We start from the raw sequence: 26,281 nt of genomic DNA on the forward strand, positions 1-26,281 counted from the left end.
AATTGTATCTATTCCTCTGTTGAAGGACAATCTGGGTTCTTTCCAGCTTCTGGCTATTATAAATAAGGCTGCTATGAACATAGTGGAGCATGTGTCCTTATTACATGTTGGAGCACCTTCTGGGTATATGCCTAGGAGTGGTATTAGTGGGTCCTCAGGTAGAACTCTGTCCAATTTTCTGAGAAGCCGCCAAACTGATTTCCAGAGTGGTTGTACAAGCTTGCAATCCCACCAGCAATGGAGGAGTGTTCCTCTTTCTCCACATCCTTGTCAGCATCTGCTGTCACCTGAGTTTTTGATCTTAGCCATTCTGACTGGTGTGAGGTGGAATCTCAGGGTTGATTTGATTTGCATTTCCCTGATGACTAAGGATGTTGAACATTTTTTTTTAGGTGCTTCTCAGCCATTCAGTATTCCTCAGTTGAGAATTCTTTGTTTAGCTCTGTACCCCATTTTGTAATAGTTACTTGTTTCTCTCGAGTCTAACTTCTTGAGTTCTTTGTATATATTGGATATTAGCCCTCTATTGTATATAGCGTTGGTAAAGTTCTTTTCCCAATTGGTAAGTTGCGTTTTGTCCTATTGCCAGTGTCCTTTGCCTAAAGAAGCTTTGCAATTTTATGAGGTCCCATTTATCAATTCTTTTTTTTTTTTTCTTTTATTTTGTTTGTTTTGTTTTGTTTTGTTTTTGAGGCAGGGTTTCTCTGTATAGCCCTGGTTGTCCTGGAACTCACTCTGTAGACCAGTTTGGCCTTGAAATCAGAAATCCACCTGCCTCTGCCTCCCCAAGTGCTGGGATTAAAGGCATGTGACACCACTGCCTGGCCCCATTTGTCAATTCTTGAACTTAGAGCATAAGCTATTGGTATTCTGTTCAAGAAATTTTCCCCTGTGCCCATGTACTTGAGGCTCTTCCCCACTTTCTTTTCTATTAGTTTCAGTGTCTCTGGTTTTTTTTTTTTTTTTAAAGATTTATTTATTGATTATATGTGAGTACACTGTAGCTGTCTTCAGACACTCCAGAAGAGGGGAGTCAGATTTCATTATGGATGGTTGTGAGCCACCATGTGGTTGCTGGGATTTGAACTCCGGACCTTTGGAAGAGCAGTTGGGTGCTCTTACCCACTGAGCCATCTCACCAGCCCAGTGTCTCTGGTTTTATGTGGAGGTCCTTGATCCACTTGGACTTGAGCTTTGTACAAGGAGATAAGAATGGATTGATTTACATTCTTCTACATGCTAACTGCCAATTGAGCCAGCACCATTTGTTGAAAATGCTGTCTTTTTTCCACTAGATGGTTTTAGCTCCTTTGTCAAAGGTCAAGTGACCATACATAGGTGTGTGGGTTTATTTCTGGGTCTTCAATTCTATTCCATTGATCTACCTGTCTGTCACTGTACCAGTGCCATGCAGTTTTTATCACAATTGCTCTGTAGTGCAGATTGAGGTCAGGGATGGTGATTCCCCAGACGTTCTTTTGTTGTTAAGAATAGTTTTCCCTATTCTAGGTTTTTTGTTATTCCAGATGAATTTGCAAATTGTTCTTTCTAACTCTGTGAAGAATTGAGTTGGAATTTTGATGGGGATTGCATTGAATCTGTAGATTGCTTTCGGCAAGATGGCCATTTTTATTATCTTCCTGCCAATTTATCTTACATTTTACTATTTCACACTTTCCTGCCAATCCATGAGCATGGGAGATCTTCCAATCTTCTGAGATCTTCTTCTTCAATTTCTTTCTTCAGAGACTTGAATTGAAATTCTTGTCATGCAGATCTTTCACTTGCCTAGTTAAAGTCACACCAGGGTATTTTATATTATTTGTGACTATTGTGAAGGGTGTTGTCTCCCTAATTTCTTTCTCAGCCTTTTTATCCTTTGTGTACAGGAAGGCCACTGATTTGTTTGAGTTCATCTTATATCCAGGCACATTGCTAAAAATAATATTGTTGGTTGGGAGTCGCTACAATATGAGGACCCGTATAAAGGGTCACACACAGCATTAGGAAGATTGAGACCCACTGCTCTAGGATAACCATTGTGTGGGAGTTTTCCCATTATCTGGCCTTAGGAGAATGTCATATGCCTTGAAGGATCTGACCTCTTGAGGCTGCCCACCATAGGGCACATATTCTATTATTTTTGCCAAAGGAAGCCTTGGCTCTTGTAAGGGAAAAAGGGGAAGACCCAGAAACAGCAATTCCTCTACAGCTACTGAAGGGGTTTTTGGACAGTGATCTACCTAGTTAGTTCCAGGACAGCCAGAACTACATTGTATAACCCTGTCTCAAAAAGAAAAAAGAAAAGAAAGAGTTCCCTTTCCAAGCATTAAGAAAGAGGTCAGACAAGAAAAGAGGTATGGTCCTGGGCTAGCTCATCACTGCCTCACTCAAGCTTTACTCTCAAGGCTGTGTTTATAGGCCAAGTGGCTTCCAGTCCTGAGTCCCTGCTCCTCTAATGAACCCACCCCAGCTGTGGAGGGTGCAGGGCTCAGGTTATTTACACATGCTCTGTTTTAACATTTGTTAGCCTCTCCTTTTTGCCCACCTACCAAGACTTCGAGGCAGCACTTATGTGGGGATCATCTTAGACTCATGCTGTCTCTCTAGGGTAGGTCAGAAGGAAGTTCAGGAGGCCAGCTGCTGGAGACCCAGTTCTCACCGTCTTTGCTTTGCCTTGACCTGGCGCCACCTAGAGGCATATTGAATGCTGGCACCCAACAGAATACCATTGTTTCTTGGAACAGCTGACATTAGCACCTTTTTGTTTGGGGAGGGGCAGAAGAGGGTTTTGCTGATAGAAGGCTATCTCAGGGTTTCTATTGCTGCAACAAAAACACCATGACCAAAAAGCAAGTTGGGGAGGAAAGGGTTTATTCTGCTTACACTTCCACATCGCTGTTCATCACCAAAGGAAGTTAGGTCAGAAACTTAAGAGACGAAATCTGGAGCAGGAGCTGATGCAGAGGACATGGAGAGTGAGTACTGCTTACTGCCTTGGTCCTCATGACTTGCTCAGCCCAATTTCTTACAGAACTCAGGACCAAGTCAGGGATGGCTCCACCTGCAGTGGGCTTGACTCTCTCCCATAAATCACTAATTGACAAAATGCTTTACAACTGGATCTCGTGGATGTATTTCCTCAAGTGAGGCTCCTTTATCTGATGACTAGATTGTGTCAGGTTGACACCAAAACCAGCCAGTACAACTGACCCTTATCAAATTGACACACAAACATCACTATTAAACCAGAGGCTTATTTGCCTTTTTCTTATGAATAATTTTTCTTATTTATCCCCAAGATCTCACATTAAAAACAACTTTAAAAGTCCCTCAGTCTTTACAAACTCAAACACATTAAAATTTCATTCCCTTTAAAATATCCAATCTCTTTTAAAATTCAGAGTCTGTTAACATTCAAGATCTTGCAATTATGGGTGCCAGTAAAATAAAAAATAAACCAAATATTTTCTTACTTCAAGAGGGAAAAATCAGGGCACAGTCACAATCAAATCAAAGCAAAATCATACTCCATCTGTCCAAGGTCTAGGGTCCTCTCACAATCTTTTGCACGCCCCAGAAATGGTTGAGTCACTTCTCAAGCTCTGCCCTCTGCAGCACACAGTTTGTCTTCTAGGAACCGCCTAGCTCCACTCCGCTGCTGCTGCTATTCTTGGTGGTCATTTCATAGTACTAGCATCTCCAAAAACTGCTGGGGTCCCTTGCTGTAACTGGTCTGCACTTTCACCGATTGGCTCATAGGCTATCTTCATGGAGCCAAGCCTCAACTTCTGAGGCTGCACCTTCACTAATGGCCTCTCATCAAGCCTCACCTGTTCTCCATGCCTTCATGTCTTTAAAACCTGAGTGACTATTACACATTACCAAGTCTGGCTGCCAACATGAGGTACAACTGTGATCACCTCTGGCACATAGTTTTTGTGTGCTGACTCTCTCAGGAAATACTTCCCAAAGCATTTTACCTCAACAGTCCTGGTCTCTTCTTAATCACTGCTAATTTCTTAGCTCCACCTAACCAGCATCAATTGTCCCAGTAATGTAAAGGTTTCATTTCAGTAGTTCTGGTCTCTTGTTCATCACAGTTGACCTGAACCTCAGAATCTTAATTCAAAATAGCCAATGGCCCTGTTAGAGTCTTCAATCTTCCCTCTGAAACTTCACAAGGCAGGCTGTGCTGCTCTCGATATTCTTACCTTCCAAGTTCCTAAGTAACTTCTCACTGAGCTCTCAACACTCAATGGCTTTCTAGCCCAAAGTTCCAAAGTCCTTCCACAATCTTCCCCAAACCATGGTCAGGCCTGTCACAACAATACCCTACTCCTGGTAATAACTTCTGTCTTAGTTAGGGCTTTACTGCTGTGAACAGATACCATGACCAAGGCAACTCTTATAAGGACAGCATTTAATTGGGGCTAGCTTACAGGTTCAGAGGTTCAGTCCATTATCATCAAGGCAGGAGCATACAGTGTCCAGGCAGGCATGGTACAGGCAGAACTGAGACTTCCACATCTTCATCTGAAGGCTGCTAGGAGAAGACTAAGCTAAGATAAGGGTCTTAAAGCCCATGCCCACGGTGACACACCTATTCCAGCAAGGCCACACCTCCTAATAGTGCCACATCCTGGACAAAGCATATTCAGACCATCACAGAAGAACCACTTTCCTTCCTCCAGTCACTTCTGACACCTAGTCTGTAGGTTCGCACAGCTCAGAATGTACTGCACAGCAGCCTGGGACGGTTGGAGTTTCATAACTTCCTCTTCATTGCATACTTTTTGGATCCCCACTAGTCATCTGGGCTACCTTCTTGCCTGGGCTGTCCTTTCTTGACTGTCTGACAGAAGTGAGAAGGGTCGAGGGGATCTCACTGACATGGTACCTAACAGCAGAAGCAGCAAATGGAGGACAGGGCTCTATGGATCAAGGTGGGCTTAACTGAGTCAGATGCCCAGCAGTGAAAAGGTTGTGTCAAGGGAAGATTGCTATGTCCTAAAGTAGCACAGGTTTCCATGGCAACAGCACCTTGACCAACTCTTTTCAGTTATTGCCTCAGAGCTGTGTGTGTTCAGGCTTGCATTTGGTTCCACATCCCATCACAACAAATACCAAGGTCACTGTCTGATTGTTCTGTATGCATCAAAATTTCACAGTATTGAACACTACTGAGGAGTGCTTACCAAGTGTGCTTATTAGCCAGTTGCCTTCCCAGCTTAGTCAAGGTGACATGGAGTTGGGCACCACCAGAGCTTGCAGATTGTTGCTTGCTGTGTGCAGCAGGCTCTGCTGGATCATTGATGCATGTTCTTAGTCACCAGTGAGGTAGAGGATTGTCTCTCCATGGTACAGAGGAGCCCAAGGCTCTGAAAGTGACACAACTTGGCCGAAGGCCCAGGTCATATGCTGGGGACTTAGCAAGCTGGAACTTGAATTCCTACTTTTCCTGGAGGAAGCTGATGCTCTCGGTAGACAGATTCAGCTAGCTGAGCTGCAAATGCACAAAGCTCCAAAGTAGAGAGTAGTGAGGCAGAGGGGTCCTGAGCTGTGGCTTCAGGAAGAGGCTAGAGTCATAGGCAGCAGGTGGGAGCTTTTTGTTACCCTCTCTTCCCTGACACCTCATCCTAACCAGGACATATTTCCAACCTGCATGGCCTTTTTCTTTCCAGTTCTCCACCACCAGCACAACCAATCCCTTCCTTGTCCAGAGTCCCTCTAGTCTGTCTGGTCCCAACAAGCTGCCTTATGGCTTCTGTGCTGATAGAAGTCCTAGAGCTAGGTCCAGTTTGAGTCAGGGACACCAAGCCAAGGAAATTGTTCTCAATGCAGGCTTATCGTCTACCCTTCCCATGAGGCAAATGAATACAGCTTAGGCTACATATACTATACGACTGACAGCCAGATTGTGGGATGGATTGCCCTCATTCCTTTGTGAGCTCCTGTTCCCACACTACCTCAGGATGTTGCATTCTCTTGTCTATCCAGATAGCTGTTCAGGGACCCTGTGTTCCTCACTACAAGTACATGTGTTATGCCCTGTATAGACAAAGAGACATGGCCATGACAGATAATATTTGGTTGCAGCTGCAGTCTGGTGGAGAAGAGACACTACCCCGCATGCTGCACGACCATGCCTCCAGAATAGTCTGAATATTCAGTTTTGAGCCAAACAAAGGGTACTCCCAGCCTGGCCTTAGCCACATGGAAGACCAGGTTACACCTGGGCCTGCCTACATTTCTCAAGCCTCTGCCCAGCTCTCCTACTACATTACTATAAATATGCATAGTTCCCAGCCTGGAACCCAGTTGGCAGTAAACAGTCAAGGTGGGATCAGGGTCCTTGCCACAAGGTGTTACGGCTAGTTCTTGTACCTTTTTGTTTGTTTATTTTATTTATAGTTTGGGTGGTTTTGATGGCTGAGGTTTTGGTTTTTGTTGGTTTTTGGGGGTTTTGTTTTGGTTTGGTTTGTTTTTTGTTTTTTTGACAAGATCTCACTCTATAGTACAAGCTGCCCTCAAATTCTGGGTTGATCTTCCCATCCCAGCTTTTCTGGTGCTGGATTTCAGGTGTATATATACCCTTTAGAACCCTGGTTTGTGTATACTCTGAGGACGTTTGTAAGGTCCCCGGTAGTCATGACCTTCTCTTCCTTAGGGCTTCCTGAGGATGTTACCAGCTGCAGTGTGTCTATATAGACTGCACCTTGGTTCTTCTGGCCCCTGAGTACCTGCCCACAACCCCACTCCATTCCTTTCACAGGCTCTAAGACATGGTAGGCAGTGTGGAGCAGAGAACAGAGCTGAAGCCCACATTCTACCTGGATGCCTGCTAAGGATTGGATAGAGAAAGCACCTGGAAAATGTTCCCCAGGGCACTGTAACAGTGCAGATATAAGAACCTTTTGTCTCCTAGAAGACAGAGGGTTCCAAATGAAATCTCAGTGTCAGGAATGGGGTGCTTCTCTCTTCTGTGTTGGTCAGAAAGACACCCAAAACAACATAGGGTATTACCGTGATGTCTGGTTGCCCACCATAGCTCAATGAGAAGATCCTGTTGCTGAAGACACCACTCACTTTTGTATGCAGGACACAGATTTCAACCTCAACTGAGCAAAAAACTCACTATTGGCTAACCTACATATTGCCAGAAGGTGCTCTGTGGGCTACTGTGAGAGAAAAGACATTAATAGTCCTACCCAGAGCTCAACCCTGCATATTACAATACCTAGCAAGGTAAAAATGGTAGCATAACAGTTATGATTCAAACAAACTTCTTCCTGATTGGATATGGTTAGGTATGAGCCTTCTCCCCAACAGGAATTTCATATCAGGTACTGTAAATATATTCAGTAGTCCATGACTGAGGAGATCGCAGGCAAAGTTTTAAAAAAAAGGCAGTGATGGAGTACTGTCGGAGTAGGGTCTGGCTTACTGGTGTGTAAGGGGTGTGCCTAGTATGTGAGGATCCTAGGCTCCAGCCCCAGTACCTTAAATAGAGGGACCAGCCTTGCCTTAGTGTGCCTAGGGCCAGACTTTGCAAGAAAGATCCTATAGCTCTCCTGGTGATCCTTCCACCAAACACTTGGTCTTCCTCAGTGCTCATGAGCACAGGGATCTGGCAGGGAATCAAACAGGTTGGAAGGGAGAGGGAAGGAGTACAGGATAGGAACCAGCTAGGTCTTTCTTATGTTTCTGACCCAAGAGAACACCAGGAGGAGTGTGAGCTTTCCCACAGAAGGGCTTGAATCAGTATCAGAACAGTTCCAGCACTACCTCAGGGAAGAAACACCCATCACTGCTGCTCCTCAGGTGGAAGTCCAGATCTCCTGCTGAGTGAAACTGCTGTCTGTGACATGCTACCACACAGGTGTTAGATGAGAAGAAACATGGTCATGTTCAAGACATAGGGTACCTATAGGGACCTGTGCATGCTTGCATCTGAAAGGGGTTCCCTTGTTCTCGTAAATGAAAGTGAGCCATGCTCATTCTTGTGTGTGCTTGTATCATCAGTCACCCATCCTCCCTCCTGTGACTTCTTTCTGCTAAACAGACTTCTTACTAAAACACAACAGTGAACTATTTTAAAATTCTGGGCTACAGGTCAGCCATGGAGGCTGAACCATTGAAATGACTCTGGTTAGAAACTGAGGCTGGACTAGTTCACACATCAATTCCTGTGGCTTCAATCATCTTCAGACAGGCAGACAACTTGCACTGCTCAGGTTCTCTGCTGGTCAGAACAGCTCCAGGCCCTCAGCATGTACCCATCTTTGAGCTCACCTTGAAGCTCCAGTTCAAGAAGTGGGAGACTTGAGTGACCTCAGCTGTCACTTGCCCAGCTTCACAGCTTCAGGGTGCTGCAGACAGGATTGTTACCCAGATCACCTGACTCAATTTTGGGCTCTAAACTGCAGCCAGTTTACACAGCACTCCTCTGTGACTCACCCAGTGTGGCCTTCTAGAATGTCCTCTACAGTAAAGGCGTGGTCTTACCTTTTTCTTTTTTTTCATTTTTATTTATTAAAGACAGATTTGGCCAGGCGTGGTGGCACACGTCTTTAATCCCAGCACTTGGGGGGCAGAAGCAGGCGGATTTCTGAGTTCAAGGACAGCCTGGTCTACAAAGTGAGTTCTAGGACAGCCAGGGCTACAAAGAAACCCTGTCTCAAACCCACACCCACCCACCCCCCCAAAAAAGAAAAAAAAAAGACAGATTTGTGATAGGGTCTCACTATATATAGCTCAGACTACCCTGGACCTCACCACGTATACCAGGTTGGCCTCAAACTCACAGAGATCTCCCTGCCTCTGCTTCCTAAGTTTTGTGTGGTCTACCACCACACCCATCCTAAAACAGATTTTGTTTTTAATACAATCTATTTTATAGTTTCTTTTCCAGATTCTCCCCACTATACTCTCTTTTTTCTCTTTCATTTAGGAAACAAACAGGCATCTAATAAATAATAAGATAAAATAAAAACAAGCCAGAATAGTACAAAACAAGCAAACTAACAGAAGAAAAGAGCCAAAGAACAAGTTCAGGAGACAAACACAGAGACAGACATTCATACACACTGAAATCCCAGAAACATAGAATGGGAAACCATGATATGTATGCAAAAGAACCTGTTAGGGTTGGGGCTGACCAAGCATGGTGAGACAGCCTCCAAAAAGTGTCATTGCGTTCATTTTGTGTTGACCATCTACTGCTGGGCATGTGACCTGCGTGAAGAATGCTTTGTACACCATTAGACTCCAGCAGAGAAAACTGATTTATTTGTGAGCACTTATCAGTCGGAGATAGCTTCTGGGTTAGGGATGTAGGCTTCCTTACCCTATTTTTAATCATTTTTTGTTGTTGTTGTTGTGTTTTGTTTTCTGAGTCAGGGTCTTATTCTGTAGCCTAGACTGACCTCAAATTCACAATCCTCCTACTTCAGCTTTCCCAGTGCTGGGATTACAGATGCATACCACCATGCCCAACATGGCCTTGGCCTAGGCATGATGTGAGTATCTGAAGCTCCGAAGTATCTGAGGCAAGAGGACACGATAGTTTCAGCAGGGTCCAATGAGGCTGTGCTCAAAACCAACAAAAGCCATTGTAGTTTGGTTTTTGTTTTGTTTTGGGGGGTTGTGCATGTAGTGGAGGTTAGCAGACAACTTACAGGAGTCAGTTTTTTATACCCTGTGAGTCCCAAGGATCAAGTTTAGGTTGTCAGACAGACCTGACAGATAGTGCTTTTGTTCATGGGCCACTATGCCATTCCACTAGCACACTGTAAAACCACAAAGCAGTGGCCACAAGGATGCCTTTCTGTGTGCAGAGGAATCAGAGGTGACCAGTGTCCCTCTATTTGGAGTCTTTTTTTTTTTTTTTGCCTCCTGCCAGAATGAGCCAAACTTAGCTTAGTTCTGCAGGTGGTTAGTTCAGATCCCTGCTCCATGGCCATTCTGTCTGGTTTCTTCTTTCCCATACTCAAAACTGGGCAGAGTGTGGAGATGACTGGCCTGGCATGGCGTGGATGACATGCTTCCTGTCACGACACATTAGAACTCTTAGTGGCCACAGTAGGTGTCAGTAAGAACAGGGCATGTGGTCCCTTTGAGCTGCATAAGAATCGCCCACTGTATCAGCCCCTCCGACAGAACATGTGCAGGGAAGGACAGAGCCCTGGTCTTGTGGCAGACCCCCTCCTTCCATGGTCTGTCAGTGTGGGTGGGTGGCAGTACCCTCCGTCTGGCCAGGAAGCAAGCAGTCTTTCTGCATCAGAGTGCCTGTCTCCAGGGGCAACCAATGAGCAAAGAATGGTGTTCTTTATGGTAGAATCTGTGGATGGTTCGTCTTGGGGGCTAGGGGGAGGCAGGAAGCCCAGGCACACAGTACTGCCCTTCAGCAGGGGCCTGGGACATAGACCCCAGTCCAGGTGTGCGGCCAAGGGTGCAGGCTCTGAGCATGACAGTAGGATGGGACTGGCCTCCCAGAGGATTCCCAGAGCACACCTGGGCTGGCCGCCAGCCACCTGTCTGTCCTACCAACTGCTCTGTATCCATTTGGTGTCCTCAAAACACCCACCAAACTCAGCCCTGAAAGCCTTTCATTTTTCTCTCTCTTTTTTTTTAATTTTGTAATTATATTTAGGTACAGAAAACTTAGTGTACATTTAACCCAATTTAGTGGCAAGTTCTTTAGCCTTTGCTTTTTCCAGCTTGGCAATGTGAGCCACAGACTTAGGACCTAGGACGTTGCCTCCCCAGTGGCGACGGATCTCGTCATATCTGTCATTATAATTGGTCCTAATAGCTTCCAGCAGCTTAGCCAGAGCACCCTTGTCTTCCGAGTTAACCTGTGTGAGGACAACAGTGGTGCAAGTCTTCCTGTGGACCAGGTGCCCCAGCCTGGCCTTTCCCTTGATGATGCAGTAGGGAAGCCCCATCTTTCCACACAGGGAAGGCAGGAAAACCACCAGCTCAATGGGGTCTACGTCATGGGCAATCACCACCAACTGAGCCTTCTTGTTCTCCACCAAGGTGGTGACTTATTGACTCCTGCTCAGAGAACAGGCGGTCTCTTAGTTGGGACGTCGCCTTTGCCAGCAGCTTTCTTCTCAGCACAGACCAGTAGCCTTTGCTTCTTCTCTTGCTTTGTCTCTGGCCTGTACTTGTGGGCAAGCTTAAGCAGCTGAGTAGCTGTCTGCCTGGGTGACCTGGTTAATGGCAGGAGGGACTTAGAGCCGCTTGTAGAGGATGGCTCTTTGCCGCTGCAGCCTGATGTAGCGGGGCCATTGGACGAAGCGTGTTAAATCTCTTTTGGGCTGGATGTCCTGTCCAATGCCGAAGTTCTTGGGCCTCTTCTCGAACAGAGGGTTGACCACCTTCTTGGCCTCCTGCTTCTTGACGACGGCGGCGGGGGCCGGGGCCACCTTCTTCCCTTTGGCCTTCTTCCTTTTGGGCATCTTGCTCGACTGCTGGAGAGACCTTTCATTTTTCTCTTTCAGAAATCAACGACAGGGAACAGAAACTGCATGCTCTGAAGGAAGTGCTGAAGAAGTTCCCGAAGGAAAACCATGAAGTCTTCAAATATGTCATCTCCCACCTGAACAAGTAGGTTTAGGAGCTGCTGGTTGTTTTTCCTCCTATATAAGCAGCATGTTGGGTTAGGTAACTGAGGGAGAAGGCCAGCAGGGCCTACCCTCATGTAGCATAGCTAGGCCCTTGGCATCCTTACTTTCCATTCTGGCTCTGGCTCCAAGTCTGTGGGGGGTGGCAGGGTAATTTCTCTGGCAGGTGCCTAGTGCCTTCAGAAACTTCACAGTATTAAAAATGCTGAGAGCTTCTCACAGCTGCTCCTCATCCATGTCTCAGTGCTCGTGTGAGACAGATCACATATCAGAGGGGTGCCTTAGGACAGAGCAGCCTGTCCTGGGATGTGAGCAAAACACTTAACTGATAAACAGGTTCAGCCACTCGTGGTGAGCCTCTTGGCAGAGGGATAGATAGTTTTTGGAGCCATGCACTAACTTCCTGCCCATCCCAAGCATCATCACCAATTTGGTTGATGGCCTGGGCCCTGAAGCTCCTTGAAGCTGGTGACAGAGTCAGGTAGAAGCTGGGCAGGCAGGGAGGACACCCGTGAGGCCCTGTGCAGATCTCACCTGGCTTTGCTGTCACCTGCAGAGTCAGCCACAACAACAAGGTGAATCTTATGACCAGTGAGAACCTGTCCATCTGCTTCTGGCCCACGCTGATGCGGCCTGACTTCAGCAGCATGGACGCACTCACAGCCACGCGCTCCTACCAGACCATCATCGAGCTCTTCATCCAGCAGTGCCCCTTCTTCTTCTACAACCGGCCCATCAGCGAGCCGCCAGGGGCTGCGCCTGGCTCCCCTTCAGCCATGGCTCCCACTGTCCCCTTCCTCACTTCTACACCTGCTACCAGTCAGCCATCACCTCCCCAGTCACCTCCTCCAACCCCTCAGTCCCCAATGCAGCCATTGCTGTCCTCTCAGCTCCAAGCCGAACACACGCTGTGAGCCACCACAGCCCAGGAAGCAGGAAAACCAATCGTCTTCTTGACAGGGTGGCATTTGGCCTTGAACAAAATCAGGTCCCCTGGGGTGGAAGTCACAGCCAAGCGCCTTTTTAAGACTTGAGTGGTGGCACTAGCCAGTGTCCCCCATGGCTGGGCAGTTGAGCACCCTGCTCTTCACCTGCCCTGGCTATGGCTGTGGCAAGCAGTGAGCCCTCACCTTGTCTGGGCCAATCTGAGGACTGAACTGACCAGATAGCGGCCCCATCACCCCTACTGCTCCTTGGACCCCTTGGCCCATCCTGTCTGCCTGCACCAGCGTCAGGCCCCACCATCGGGACATCACCCCAGCCTCTGCCAGGGGCAGAGGTAACCCCAAGCAGGGCTGGCCCCTCTAAAGAGGACATTTCCCAGTTTGTCCTTTCTCGCTCATACCTACACGCACCTGCAGCAGGGGTCTGGGGAACATGTGGGCTATGGCTCTGCTACCCCGTAGGACACACTGGGTCATTGGCATGGCCCAACAGCACAGCAAGAGGAGAGCTTTGTGCCTATACCCAGTGTGTGGCTTTCCTCCAACCCCTTCCCAGACTTCTGATCCATTCCCTGCAGCAAAGGAACACTGGAAGAAAGATGGAGCTCCTCCACAGAGACAGAAAGAAACCACAGCAAGAAACCAGACCTCAAGTTTCCACTCTCACCTGCCAGGTGGCCACTGGGTAAACAAGTCCTTTTGTCTATGTGTGACAGCAAAGCAAGGACACCTGGGCAGTAACTGCAACCACAGCCCTCTCCCCCCCACTCCCTAAGAACACAGCCCTTGGAAGGATTGTTAGCATGGCCCCCACCCCTCCTGCCAACCAACACACTACATACACTACTATAGAAACACTACTATAGAAACACTACAGGTGTGTGCACACAGCACCCAGGTTGGCATGTTTGGTGTTGAAATGGGGTCATTTCATTCCATGTTATGAATGCAACCAGAAAGGGTGTCTGGGATATGAGCAGATGTGGCATCTTCCAGAAATGATCATCTGGTTATGGAATGAAGGGACCTGTTCTCAAGCAAAGGTCATCACAGTGACCCAACCCGGACACTTCCCCAGCAGCCTCCCCATACTCTGCTCCTGATGTGGCAGCCCTTGTCGGCTCCTGCCTTTGCCCCCCACTTTAATCTAAGCCCTGGGCCATGAAATCTGACACTAAGGTACCCTGAGCATAGGAGGGGCATGGGTCGCACCATTGCACTTTAGAAATAACACGTGGGAGTGTTCCAAGGGCCTCAGGTGGACTGCCACCCTGCCGTTATCTCTGTAGGACAAGAGGAGGATGAGTGGCCTCTGGCCCAGGTCCTGGCTGTCTCCCTATCTCTAACACTTGGCAACATGAGGTGCTTGCAAACACTAAGGTTGCCCCTGCAAAGTAAACGCCAAGACAAAACCAAACCCAAGGTACAAATGTGTTACACGTAAATGTTTTCCTTCCTGGGGGTCTGTGTTGGATGTTGTGGGCCTGGAGTCAGTAGGAACATACAATGTGTGTAGTGTCCGCTAAGGTTGCAGTCAGTCCTCTGCCCCAAGCCTCAGCTACTGAAATGGCTTCCATTCAGTAGCTTCTGTGTTGGGCCTTTGTAGAGATGGAAGTGGAGCCATCCTACTGTGAACAGTTATGAACCAGGCCACCCATCTATAAGGCTGCTGCATGTGCCTGTTAGGTTGGCAGTGGGTGGCAGGCAGAGGCAGGCACGCGATTAGTAGAGCCCTGCTTGGACCTCACTTTGTGGATACCAGGCTGGTGCACCTCACTTTTCAGGCACTCTGAGTGTCTTTCCCACTCATGACAAGGCAACCACAGAAGTCAGAACAATCAGGCTTGAGTGGGTGGCCAGGTCAGCTACTGCCCTTCCCAGAAAGTAGCCCTGGAGGTGACCACAGCCTGTCACCACCCAACATCACCATGGGCTGGGTTTTGTGTTTCACATTGGGTAGTATGTGTTCTGTCTGCACTGTCCCACCTTCTCATCTCTACCTTTTAAGGGATATGGAAAGGTCTGGAGCTCCCCACACTCTCCATTTTCCCCAGCCAAGGCAGACAGCAGCACTAACAGACGTCTTAGAACCTTCACACTGTCTCTACCACTCCATGGGATGACATAAGAGCAACTTGTAGGCCACAGGGGTGGGGTGAACCCTTCTGTGGTCTGTACCCCTGGTCTAGTGGGAAGAATCCCTGAAGACCTGCATCCCCTAAGTGAGGACCCTACAGGGTACCTTGTGCTCTGCCCCCAGACCCATAGACTTAGCAGTGGACCAACTACGATCCTCATCTCTTAAAGTCATCTACAGATGGCAGGTGGAAGAGAGTGGTTCTCCATTCCACATCCACTGCCAGTGTGCATGGGGACGGCAGGGGATGGACTGGGTCACGCTAGGACTGCAGCAGCAAGGGACACTGTAGAGAGGCTAAGGCTTAGAGGCACTGTTACCCAACCATGAAGCCACCCAAGTAGTGGAGCCAGGACATAAGTTATTGTTCACATTAAAGAATCATGTTCCCTGTGTACATTTTAAGCAAAGGAAAAGTCTTGGGATTGTATGGGAATAAAACTTGTTTGAAAATTTGGAATAGTGCTGCTGTCAGCTTATTTTTCTGGTACTTGTATTTTCTATGTTAAATGATCTTTATATGTGTTGGATTAACAAATATTTTGAGTTTCCTGAAAACAAACAGAAACATTAATGGTATTGAAGTGTGTTAGTAGTCTGGCCGTGTGCCCAAACTTATGTTTCTCAGCAAAAGTGGAAACCTGTCTGTAAAGCAAGTGTAACGATGATTTCCTGTATCATGGGAGCTCAAACCAGGACCTCTCTAGTTGCTGTTAGGAATGTCTGTTTCATTTCCAGGCTTTTTTTTTTTTTTTTTTTTTTTTTTTTTTTTTTTTTTTTATAAATACGTCATGGGTTTCTGAGGCTCCAGCCTGTTTAGTGCATGGGCAGCCATCCTGGCAGCCAAGACATCTCTGACAGAGGTGTTTTTGTTTGGTTTTGTTTTTTAAGATTATGTATTTGCTACAAAGTATTGTACTTGTCTCAATGGGAATGGTGTTTAAAAAAAAAAAGACAGAAAAGGCCTTATGTGATATGTATCATAGTTAATAAATCAATCTTGTAAAAAAAAAAAAAACAAATAAAAACAGGCCTGAGAGAAATGAAGGGCTGCAGTCTCCAAAGCAGCCTGGGGCCAAGTGGGGACAATCCTACCCCCCCCCCACATCCTCTACAGCGTGTTCAGAGGACAGAAGTCGGAGAACTGCAGATGGTCAAAAGCTTTGGAAAGTTATAAGAAGTGAGAAGGCTAGCCACCTAAAGAAGCCACCACCAAAAACATTTCCACCACCCCTGAAAATATTGAGAGAGTAACTACGTGTGGTGCACACATGTAGTCCTAGGACCAGGTGTGCTGAGACAGTTGGTTTTAAACATCGGTGTAAGGAAGTTTGAGTGGTTGCGAGTGTGGGCACATGGCTATCACGAAGGCCCATCGAAGAACCACCTTGGTGAAGTAGGATCACCCCATCCTCTGGATCCCAGATGAGGGCAAGTGCTCTTTCCTCTGCCTCCATTCTAGTGCTCTAGAATACTGTAACTCGGCCCTGCTGAGATCCTGACAGATCCCACATGCACGCTTAACCTGACCTCCCATGACCTTCCCTATGGCAGGGGCTTAGAAGTTCCTCATACAAGATGTCTATCACAGCACCACCATGGATGGGAAAAAAACTCCAGGCAGCCTCAAACTTCAAGCCTACCTCCTCCTCCTCCTCCTCTTGAGTTTTGTTTTGCTTCAGGTTTCTCCATATAACCCTGGCTGGCCTGGAACTCACTCTGTAGACCTGGCTGGCCTTGAACTCAGACATCACCTACCTTTGCCTCCTGAGTGCTGGTATTAAAGGTGTGCACTGCCACTGCAGGGCTACCTATGTGTGAGTTAAAGGCAGTTGTGAGCCACCCAATAAACTGAACTTGGGTCCTCTGCAAACGCAGCAAGCTCTCAATCTCTGAGCTATCTCTCCATCCCCTATTCAGTTTTTTGTTTGTTTTTTTGAAACATAGTTTTATATGAATGTGTTTCTGTGGGTAAATGCAGTGCCTGTGGAGGCCAGCAGAGGGCATAGGATCTCCTGGAACAGGGGTTACTAGTTGTGAGCTGGGGAGAGAATTCTGGTCCTCTATATAAGCAGCATACACCTTTAGCCACTAAGCCAACTCCACCCCAAGATGGTATTAATGTGTAGCCCAGAGTTTTGCTATACTCAGTACAATCCTGAATCGGCCTCCTGAGTGCTGAGATTACAGGTGTAAGCTACCACTCACCTAAGTCTAGAGTTCTTGTGGGCACATCTGTGACTCTCCTATGCCCAACCAGAATGTCGTCACCTGATTCTAGGCTGTTGCAGTGGCACATTGGGTAAAAGTACTTGCCACCAATTCCTGAGGACTTGATCCCTGGGACCTCCACAGTTGTCCTTTTGTTTTTATTGTTTAGTCTGGAGGAGCCCTAGGCTAGCCTTGAACTGATTTTCCTGCCTCCAACTTCCCCGGTTATAGGGTTGCAGATAGGCTACTCCCCACCCCATGACTAGGAAGCTCTTAAGTGTACTTAACTTGGCATTAGATTGTCTCCACTCATTTAATTCAGAATCCCAGAGCATGTGCTCTGTGCCGGGCCCCAGGAAGCACAGGCACAGCTCTACCTGCCCAGAGTCCACTTCTCGGTGGAATTATCAGAAGTTGTCACAGCTGTGTGTGTGTCTGCTGTGATCAGTGGGTCGCTCTTTAAGCTCTCCCTGAGGAAGTGACTCAATTAACAGCATATACTGAAAAGCAGCCAAGCCTGGTGTTACAGGCCAATCATAGTAGCTACTCAGGCTAAGGCAGGAGAATTTCCCTTTTCAGGCCTGCTTGAGCCACCGAGGAATTAAAGATTTAGCAAGATTATCTCACAAAACGTAAAGGGAGGTGGGTGTGGATCTGTGGTAGAGTTTGCCTAGCATGCACAGGCAGAAGGCTATGTGTCCGGTCCTCAGGGCAAAAAGGGGACAAGATATTAAGCCAAGTGTGCCTATAGTCCCCACAATCAAAACCTGGGGTGGGTGGGGTGCAGGACAGAGAGATGGCTCCGCAGTTAAGAACACTGTTCTTCCAGAGGATCTGGGCCCGATTCCCAGCACCCACACATATGGCAGCTCAAAATCGTAAGTCCAAGAACTGACACCCTCACACAGAAGGCAGGCAAAACACCAATGCACATAAAATGAAAGCTGAGGCAGGTGGATTATGAGTTTAAGGTACGCTTTGAGACCTCATCTCAAAATCACTAAAAACATCAATAATGAGAGAGACAGTCCAAGCCAGAAAAGATTTGAGTAAATCCTAGCCTGGGTGCTGAGTCAGTTGGATTAGCACACTGCGAGAATGTGAACATGAGAAGGATAGGTGGGGTTTGGCACATCTTAGAAGTCCAGACAACAGAGTCAGTTGAATGTTGAGTGCACCTGTGAGAACCAGTGCTGGACATGCCAGAATTGGCATCAAAGCAACACCTGCAGAGAGAATGCACTGCCTTGTTCCATGTGGCCACCAGGGGTCAGCAGAACATCATCCTGCCGTGCTGCATACAAAAGTTGAGATGGGAAGAAAGCACCCTGGGGCTGGGGGTGTGGGGGAGCAGCTAGGAAGAGACTTGTTCTGAAAACTGGGCCCTAGAATCAAAGTGTCTCACGCGTCATACTACGTCATTCTCAGTTGGTTAATTCATCCACCAACCTCATCTCCTACCAAGTCCATTCATTTATTCTGCCACTGTTACAGAGGTCAGGAAACAAGCCCCACTGAGCTTTATAAACTAAGAAACTTAATTCAGGCCAGGTGCGGGGCGCCAGACATCTGTAATCTCGACACTGGGGAGCCTAAGTTTTTAAGACTGGCTTAAGTTACACAAGACCTTGTCTCAAGAGGGGAAAAGCAACATGGGGCTGGAAGGCTGTTCTTGTGAAGGACCCACATAGGGTCTCTCAACCATCTGTAATTCCAGTTCCAGGGAATCTGATGTCCTCTTCTGGCCTCCGTGAGCACCAAGCCCCAAAACTTAAATACAGAAAAATATATAAAAATAATTTTGAAAGATTTCAACAAAGACTGATAACGTGAATTCAATCCACAGGACCTACATAGGAGATGAGAATGGACTCTGTCTGATCTCTCCACACAATAAGCAAATAACTCATAAGGGCTGGAAAGACGGCTTAGAGGTAAAGAAAGAAGTACCTGCTGCTTTTCCAGAGGTCCTGAGTTAGGTTCCCAGCACCCATGTTGTGACCTCACTTCAACTACAGGGGATCTCATGCTGCCTTCTGGCCTCCAAAGGCATTGCACGTATGATAAAATTTAATACATAAATTTAAAAAAAAATAAAAATAATCCTTGAACCTGAAAATGTGATTCAGCAGTACAGAAAACTGGCTGCTCTTCTAGAGGACCCCGGGTGGATTCTTAGCACCCACATGGTGGCTCACAAAATTTGTAACTTTTTTTTTTCCATTTTATTTTTTTATGAGATATTTTCTTCATTTACATTTCAAATGCTATCCCCAAAACCCCCTATACCCTCCCCCCATCCTGCTCCCCAACCCACTCATTCCTGCTTCATGGCCCTGGCATTCCCCTGTACTGGGGCATATAATCTTTGCAACACCAAGGACCTCTCCTCCCATTGATGGCCTACTAGGCCATCCTCTGCTCATATGCAGCTAGAGACACAGCTCTGAGGGGTACTTGTTCATATCGTTGTTCCTAATTTGTAACTCTTTACTCCAAGTGATTTGACACCCTCTTCTGGCCACTGAGGACACCAGGCATGCAAATGATTTACAGACATACACATTCAGGCAAAACAACCACGATACATTAAAATTAATAAACTAGTAGATTTATAAAAATTAATAAATTTGTTGGGCAGTGGTGGCACATACATTTAATTCTAGCACTCCGGAGGCAGAGGCAGACAGATCTCTGAATTCGAGGCCAGCCTAGTTTACATAGTCAGATCTAGGACAGCCAAGCTACACAAAGAAAACCCTGTCTCAAAAACAAGCAAATAGGGCTGGTGAGATGGCTCAGTGGGTAAGAGCACCCGACTGCTCTTCTGAAGGTCCAGAGTTCAAATCCCAGCAACCACATGGTGGCTCACAACCATCCGTAACGAGATCTGGCGCACTCTTCTGGAGTGTCTGAAGACAGCTACAGTGTACTTACATATAATAAATAAATCTTTAAAAAAAAAAAAGAAAAGAAAAATAAAACATACAGCTAAAAAAAAAAAACAAACAAGCAAATAAACCTATCAATAAATTTGACTGTGGTAACCTACAACTGCAATCCCGAGAGGCAGAGGCAGGTAGATCTCTACAAGGCCCGCCAAGGTTACGTGGTGAGATCCTGTCTGAAAACAAGAAATAATTGTAAGTGTAAGGGCTGGTGTGTCACTTGGATGCTAGAGAGCTTGCTGATGTACTGGAAGCCCTGGGGTTGAGCCTCAGCATTGAATACAAGTAGAGAACATCTAATCCCGGCAGCGTTTGCCATGCACAGAGCCCATGCACAAAGCCAAATGCAATGGCCACACATCTCTAATCCAGCAATCCTACTGTGAGAATCGAGGCAGAGACGGAATCGCCACGGCTCAGTGGCTAGCTTGCCTGGTATACCACGTGTGGCACAAACAGGCCCCTTAGCAGTCCTCTGACCATTGGGTGCCCCCTGGCGATCCCAGACAGAACTTCAGCTCCACTACCAAGCAAGTTTTCAAGCCTTGCAAGTTTTCACCAGCTGCCCCTCCCCACCCCTCCTGTTTCTGCCATACCCAGCTCCAGTTGCCAGCCAATCCCACCAGTGATAGCTTAGAAATACCACATGAGTCTAACAGACTTGGTGGCACTCGCCCTTTATCTCAGCATAGAAGGATATCTGTGAGTATGGGAGCAGCTTGGAATATACCGAGTTCCTGGCCAGTCAGGGCTACATAGGGAGACCCAAACTCCGAAAGAGAGAAGGCTGGGGGAAGGGATGAGGGACTCCGTGGCCTTTCAGGCTATCTCCCATCCTGTTCTTTCCCTAGTGGGCCTCATCCACACAAAAACCTTGCTGCAGAGTTCAGCCCAACAGGAAGCCCAAAACACAGGCATGGCAAACCAGATTTATGTTCCAGCTCCTCCACACCCTGACCTTCGTTGTGCATGCGGGGATCTGAGCTGGGACAAGATGGGCCGTAACAGGAAAGGAGTCACACACACACACACACACACACACACACACACACACACGTTCCCTTTCAGCCTTCCACTTTGCCAGCCTTGCCTTTTGTCCCTCCCTCTGGATTCCTCAACCCTTCCTTTGGAGCCAGTTCTGAAACATCAAGCTGCCAGCAGTGGGGTGAACTCTCAGCTGCTGTGGTAAGACCATCCAGGTCACAGATGGGACCCAGACCCCCGAAATGGAGCATGTGTCTACAGGTTTGCAACTCACACAGGGTAGGGTAGAGTGTGTATTGAGGACACATGTGGCTTTGGGAACAAATACATTCCCAGCATGTAAGATAAGCCAGGGCAGCTAAAATCAGCACAGCTCAGCTCTCTTAGCACTTTTTGGCCAGTTTCTGTGTATTTTATGAGACTCCAAAAGTTTTTGATCTGCAAAGTAATGAAAATATTTTTAAAATAGACAAATGAATCTGGCTGGAAGCCTAGCAAGGTGGCTACAAAGTCCAGGCCAGGCAGAGCTACCAAGATCCTCTGTCAAAAATAACAAAACAAAAAGAGGAACCAGGCAGTATGGCCCACCTTTAACCGAACCACCTGGCAAAGCCAGGCAGATTTCTGTAAGTTCAGGCCAGCCGGGTCTACATAGAGTTCTAGGCCAGACAGGGCTGTGTAGTGAGACCAAGTCTATAAGTAAGTAAGTAAATAAATAGTGTGAGTGTGGCTTAGTGTGACTAGAATCCATCAAGTGGAGTTGGTTGTGGCATACCTCAGTGGTAAAGGTTTGCCTAGAATCCCCCAGTGAGGGGCTGGCATTTGGTTCAATAGTACCACTGAATGTTCCATCATACAGACGCCCTGAATTCCATTCCCAACAACACCAGAATAGCTTTGTCTTGTTTTATTTATTTATTTTGTGAAATATCTCATTTACAAGGTAAGATAAGACAGACGCAAACATGGAAAGGATGCACTTTTCCAAGGTAGGGAATTGAACCTGAGACCTCATGCATGCTGGTCAAGCTCCCTCCCACTGAGCTACAGCAGTGGGGAAATGTATTTTCAAATACTCAAACTTTCAGTGAGAGCAGGGATACTGTTTTTCACTTTCAAATCTTGTTAATGTTCTGTTCGTGGGAAGATGGTGAGTCCTTGGGGCTGTGCCATCCCCAGCACCACATAAACCAGGCAGGGCAGTGACTCACCTGTAACCTCCACCGGAGGAAGACAGAGCAGGAGGACCAGAAGTTCAAGGGGCTGACCTCAGCTTTGTAGGTAAGTCTGAGGCCATCCTAGATGCCTAGGTGTCCTGGTTAGTTGTTGGTGGTGGTGGTGGTGGTGGTGGTGGTGGTGGTTGGTTGTCAACTAGACACAAGCTAGGATGATCCAAGAAGAGGAACCTCAATTGAGAAACTGCCTCCATTAGATTGGCCTGTAGGCAAGTCAGCGTGAGCATTCTCTTAATGATTGCTGAGGGAGGGCCCAGTCCACTATGGGCAGTGCCACCATTAGGAAGGTAGTCCTGGGCTGCATAAGAGAGCAGGCAGGGCTAGCCACAGAGACAAGCCAGTAAACAGTGCTCCTCCATGGCCTCTGCTTCAGTTCCTGCCTTCAGGCTCCTGCCCTGACTTTCCTTCATTGTAAAATAAAACAAACCCGATTTTCCTCTTGCCTGGCCCCTGCTCCCAGAATGATGACATTATTAATAAATGCCTCAGCCATAAGCTTTGGCTCATTCCCTGACTAGCTTATAACTTATTTAATCCATTCAGGCTACTACCATTTAGTAGCCTTCCTCCAGACCCAACCTGCTTCTTCTTTAGAGTCTCCTCCAGCATCACACTCATATCTCCCCCTCATCTCTCCCTGTGTCTCCTTTTATTCTTTCATTTTTTTTCCCAGAATCCTCTCTTCCTCCCAGGGTCCTACCTCCAATTTCCTGCCTCAGCTCATTGGCCATCAGCTTTTTTTATTGACAGGCGATGGTTATATAGGAGATTCTCTCTCAGCTCCTGAAGTATTACATACTGAAAAATTAAACAAACCCTTCTCTCTCTCTTAGATAGGGTTTCTGTTGCTACAATGAAACACCATAGCCAAAGCAACTCGGGTAGGGAAGACTTTACTTGACTTATAATTCCACAGCACTGTTCACTGTTGTAGGAATCCGGGACAGGAACTCACACAGGACAGGAACCTGGAGGCAGGAGCTGATGCAGAGGCCATGGAAGGTCGCTGCTTACTGACTTGCTGATCATGGCTTCCTCAGCTTTTTTTTTTTTTAATTAATTTATTGATTATATATAAGTACACTGTAGCTGTTCTCAGACACTCCAGAAGCAGGTATCAGATTTCGTTACAGATGGTTGTGAACCACCATGTGGTTGCTGGGATTTGAACTCGGGACCTTTGGAAGAGCAGTCGGCACTCTTAACCACTGAGCCATCTCGCCAGCCCTCAGCCTGCTTTCTTATAGAACCCAGGACCACCACCCCAGGGATGGTCCTACCTACACTGGGCTGGGTCCTCCACCATCAGTCACTAATTAAGAAAATGCCCTATAGGCTTGCCTACAGCCCGATTTATGGAGGCATTTTCCTAATTTGAGCTTCCCTTCTTTCACAGAACTTTAGCTTGGGTCAAATTGACATCAAACACTTCAGCACAGTTGACCCCGTGTTAACTTGACACACAAATGCATCTCTGGTAAGCCACACCTTTTCCTTTCTTGTTCATCTCCATGTCTGACAGCAATACAGGCATCACAATATAAGCATGTTACAAACTTAAAAAGTACCACAGCCTTAAAAATTCAAACAATTTAAAAGTTGTCTTTCTAAAAAATAGCTAGTCTTAGTCCGGCAGTGGTGGCGCACGCCTTTAATCCCAGCACTCCAGAGGCAGAGGCAGGCGGATTTCTGAGTTCAAGGTCAGCCTGGTCTACAGAGGGAGTTCCAGGACAGCCAGGGCGACACAGGGAGACCCTGTCTCAGAGGGGGTTGGGGAGAAAGGTGTCTCTCAACTGCGGATTTCTGTAAAATCAAAGGTGAGATAAAGGACTTTTTGACTTCAATGGGTGTCTTAGGGTTGCCGTTGCTGTAAAGAGACACCACAACCACAGTAAGTCTTATAGAGGAAAACATTTAATTGGGGCTGACTTACAACTTCAGAAGTTCAGTTCATTACTGTCATAGTGGGAGACACGGCAGCGTGCAGGCAGACGGTGCTGGAGAAGGAACTGAGAGTTCTACATTTCAGTCCACAGACAAGGAGAGTCTGTGTGACTCTGGATAGCTTGAGCATGTATCTGAGAGCCCATCCCCACAGAGACATGCCTCCTCCAACAAGGCCACACCTCCCAATAGTGCCCCTCCCTACGGGCCAACCATTCAAACACGTGAGTCAATGGGGGCCATTCCTATTCAAATCACTACAACAGGGAAGAGCCAGGCCCAGTCACAAGCTGAACAATGCAAAGCCAGACTCTGAAAGTGTAAGTAACGCAGTATCCAGTGTGTGGATCCACTCACAGTCTTCTGGGACCCTCCAAAGGGCCTGAGTCACTTCTCCAGCTCTGCCCTCTGCAGCACAAACAGCTTGTCTTCTGGGCTGCAGCTGGCTCCACCCCATATTGCCGCTGTTCTTGGTAATCATCCCATGGTGTTGGGGTCATCTATTTGGCAACTGGACTGTGCTTTCACCAATAGCCTCTCTTCATAGTGCCAAGCCTCAGCTTCTCTGCATGACCCCTTCAGCCCTGGGCTTTATCTACCACTGATGGTGATGGTTGAAAGACCCACAACGTGAGGACTCCCCCACGTTCTGACTCAGGAGAGGCGACACCCCAAAATCACCCACAAGAAACGATCTTGCTGCAAATTGCAAGAGGATTTTTATTCAAGAGCGCTCTTGGGCCCATGGTCATACACCACACAGGGGTAGAGGACCATGGTGCCCCGAGTAGCTGAGTAAGGGGGTATTTAAAGGAAGAAACCACAACTCAAGGAGGTGGGGAGGGCGTTGTTGGAAAATACCAAAAATACCAGTTAAGAGTCACAAGGAAGTATAAAGTCACAAGTGTCAGGTTATCTCTCAAGACAGTTTCTAAGAGCCCCTAACAATCTAAGAGCCCCTAAAGATAGCACATTTGCATTGTAGGTTCCAGTAATGGTCAGGGTGCCATTCTTTGAATGAACACTCTTTGAACCCAGGAAGCGGGTGGGTGGAGGAAGGAATGTTGCTATCTGTTTTATGACCAGCACCTGGAGCACTAAGCCACAAAGGCTACACTCCCAAGCCTGGGCCCAAAAGCCTCGGATTTTGTTACTTCTTCAATGGTGATAGTGATGGTGAGAGTGACGGTGAGGCTGCACCTTCACCAACGGCCTCTCAGAATGCCAGCCTTCAGCTCTCCTTTATGCCTTTATGCCTTCAAAAACTGGTACCATCTGGGTGACTCTTAGACTACTAAGTTTAGCTGCCAGCATGAGGTACAACTTTGGTTGTCTCTGGAACCCAGCCTCTACGTGCTCCCAGGAAACACTTCCCAGAAGATTTCACCTGAATGATACTGGTCTTTTGTCAAGGGGCCGGTGTGTGTGTGTGTGTGTGTGTGCGTGCAAGGAATGAGACAGGGTTCTCTGTGTAGCCCTGGCTGTCCTGGAACTAGTTCTATAGACCAGGCTGGCCTCACTCACAGAGATCCATCTGCCTCTGTCTCTCCAATGCTAGGATTAAAGGTGTGTGCCATCACCACCTAGCCTAGAATCTTTTTTTCCCCAATGTCTTTTTTTTCATAATTTATGTATTTATTCACTTTACACCCTGTGGCCTCCCTTCCCCCAGCCTGGAACCTGCCTGCTCAAGGGTGGAGCTACCGGCTCATTCGTCCTGCCACGCCCACTGCTGGAACCTGCCTTTGCTGCCTGGAGGCACACGCGTGTTCGTCCTGCTATTGGACCCTGAGTTACTTGGCGGGATATTGGGTTCCCTCCCCCTTCCTTTATAACTGAGTGTCTGGAATTAATAAAATTGAGCTTTGATCAGGATCTTGTCTTAGCTCCATTCATTCTTCCGCCCCGTCTAGATTCCTCTCTTTTCAGAGAACTGCCATTCTCAGTCGAACCGTTCGTGTTGTGGACTGCGGGCAGGCCGCAACAGTTGGCGCCAGAACTGGGACCTGAAGAATGGCAGAGGGATGCTAAGAGAAACGACTGCTGTGTGGAGCTCCACAAGAAAGGAAAGGATCTTCGTATCGGAGGAGCATCGGAGCAACGGACAGGTACACATGCTAGCGCTAGCCTAAAAAATTTCAGTTTTGTAAAGTGTTGCTGAGGATGCGGTAGGATACGAATCAAGTTTGAATCAGTGCTGACCCAACACTGTTTCTGCTTGGGGTCAGCAGTTCGTTAATCGGAA

At 47.3% G+C, this 26,281-nt stretch overlaps 1 protein-coding gene across 1 annotated transcript in view; it reads left to right on the plus strand.

Moving 5' to 3' along the window:
• The window catches only part of Arhgap35 (Rho GTPase activating protein 35), a 119,268-nt gene extending 104,094 nt beyond the window's left edge, over nt 1-15,174 (plus strand). Inside the window, exons 6-7 of the mRNA XM_021166185.3 lie at nt 11,511-11,616; nt 12,190-15,174. Coding sequence (XP_021021844.1) covers nt 11,511-11,616; nt 12,190-12,547 — 464 coding nt within the window. The 3' untranslated portion in view covers nt 12,548-15,174. The remainder of the gene's footprint in view (nt 1-11,510; nt 11,617-12,189) is intronic.
• The last annotated feature ends 11,107 nt before the right edge of the window (nt 15,175-26,281 follow it).

The sequence above is a fragment of the Mus caroli genome, unplaced genomic scaffold (assembly GCF_978045245.1).
Source record: "Mus caroli unplaced genomic scaffold, Mus_caroli_1 scaffold_8, whole genome shotgun sequence".
Classification (NCBI taxonomy): domain Eukaryota; kingdom Metazoa; phylum Chordata; class Mammalia; order Rodentia; family Muridae; genus Mus; species Mus caroli.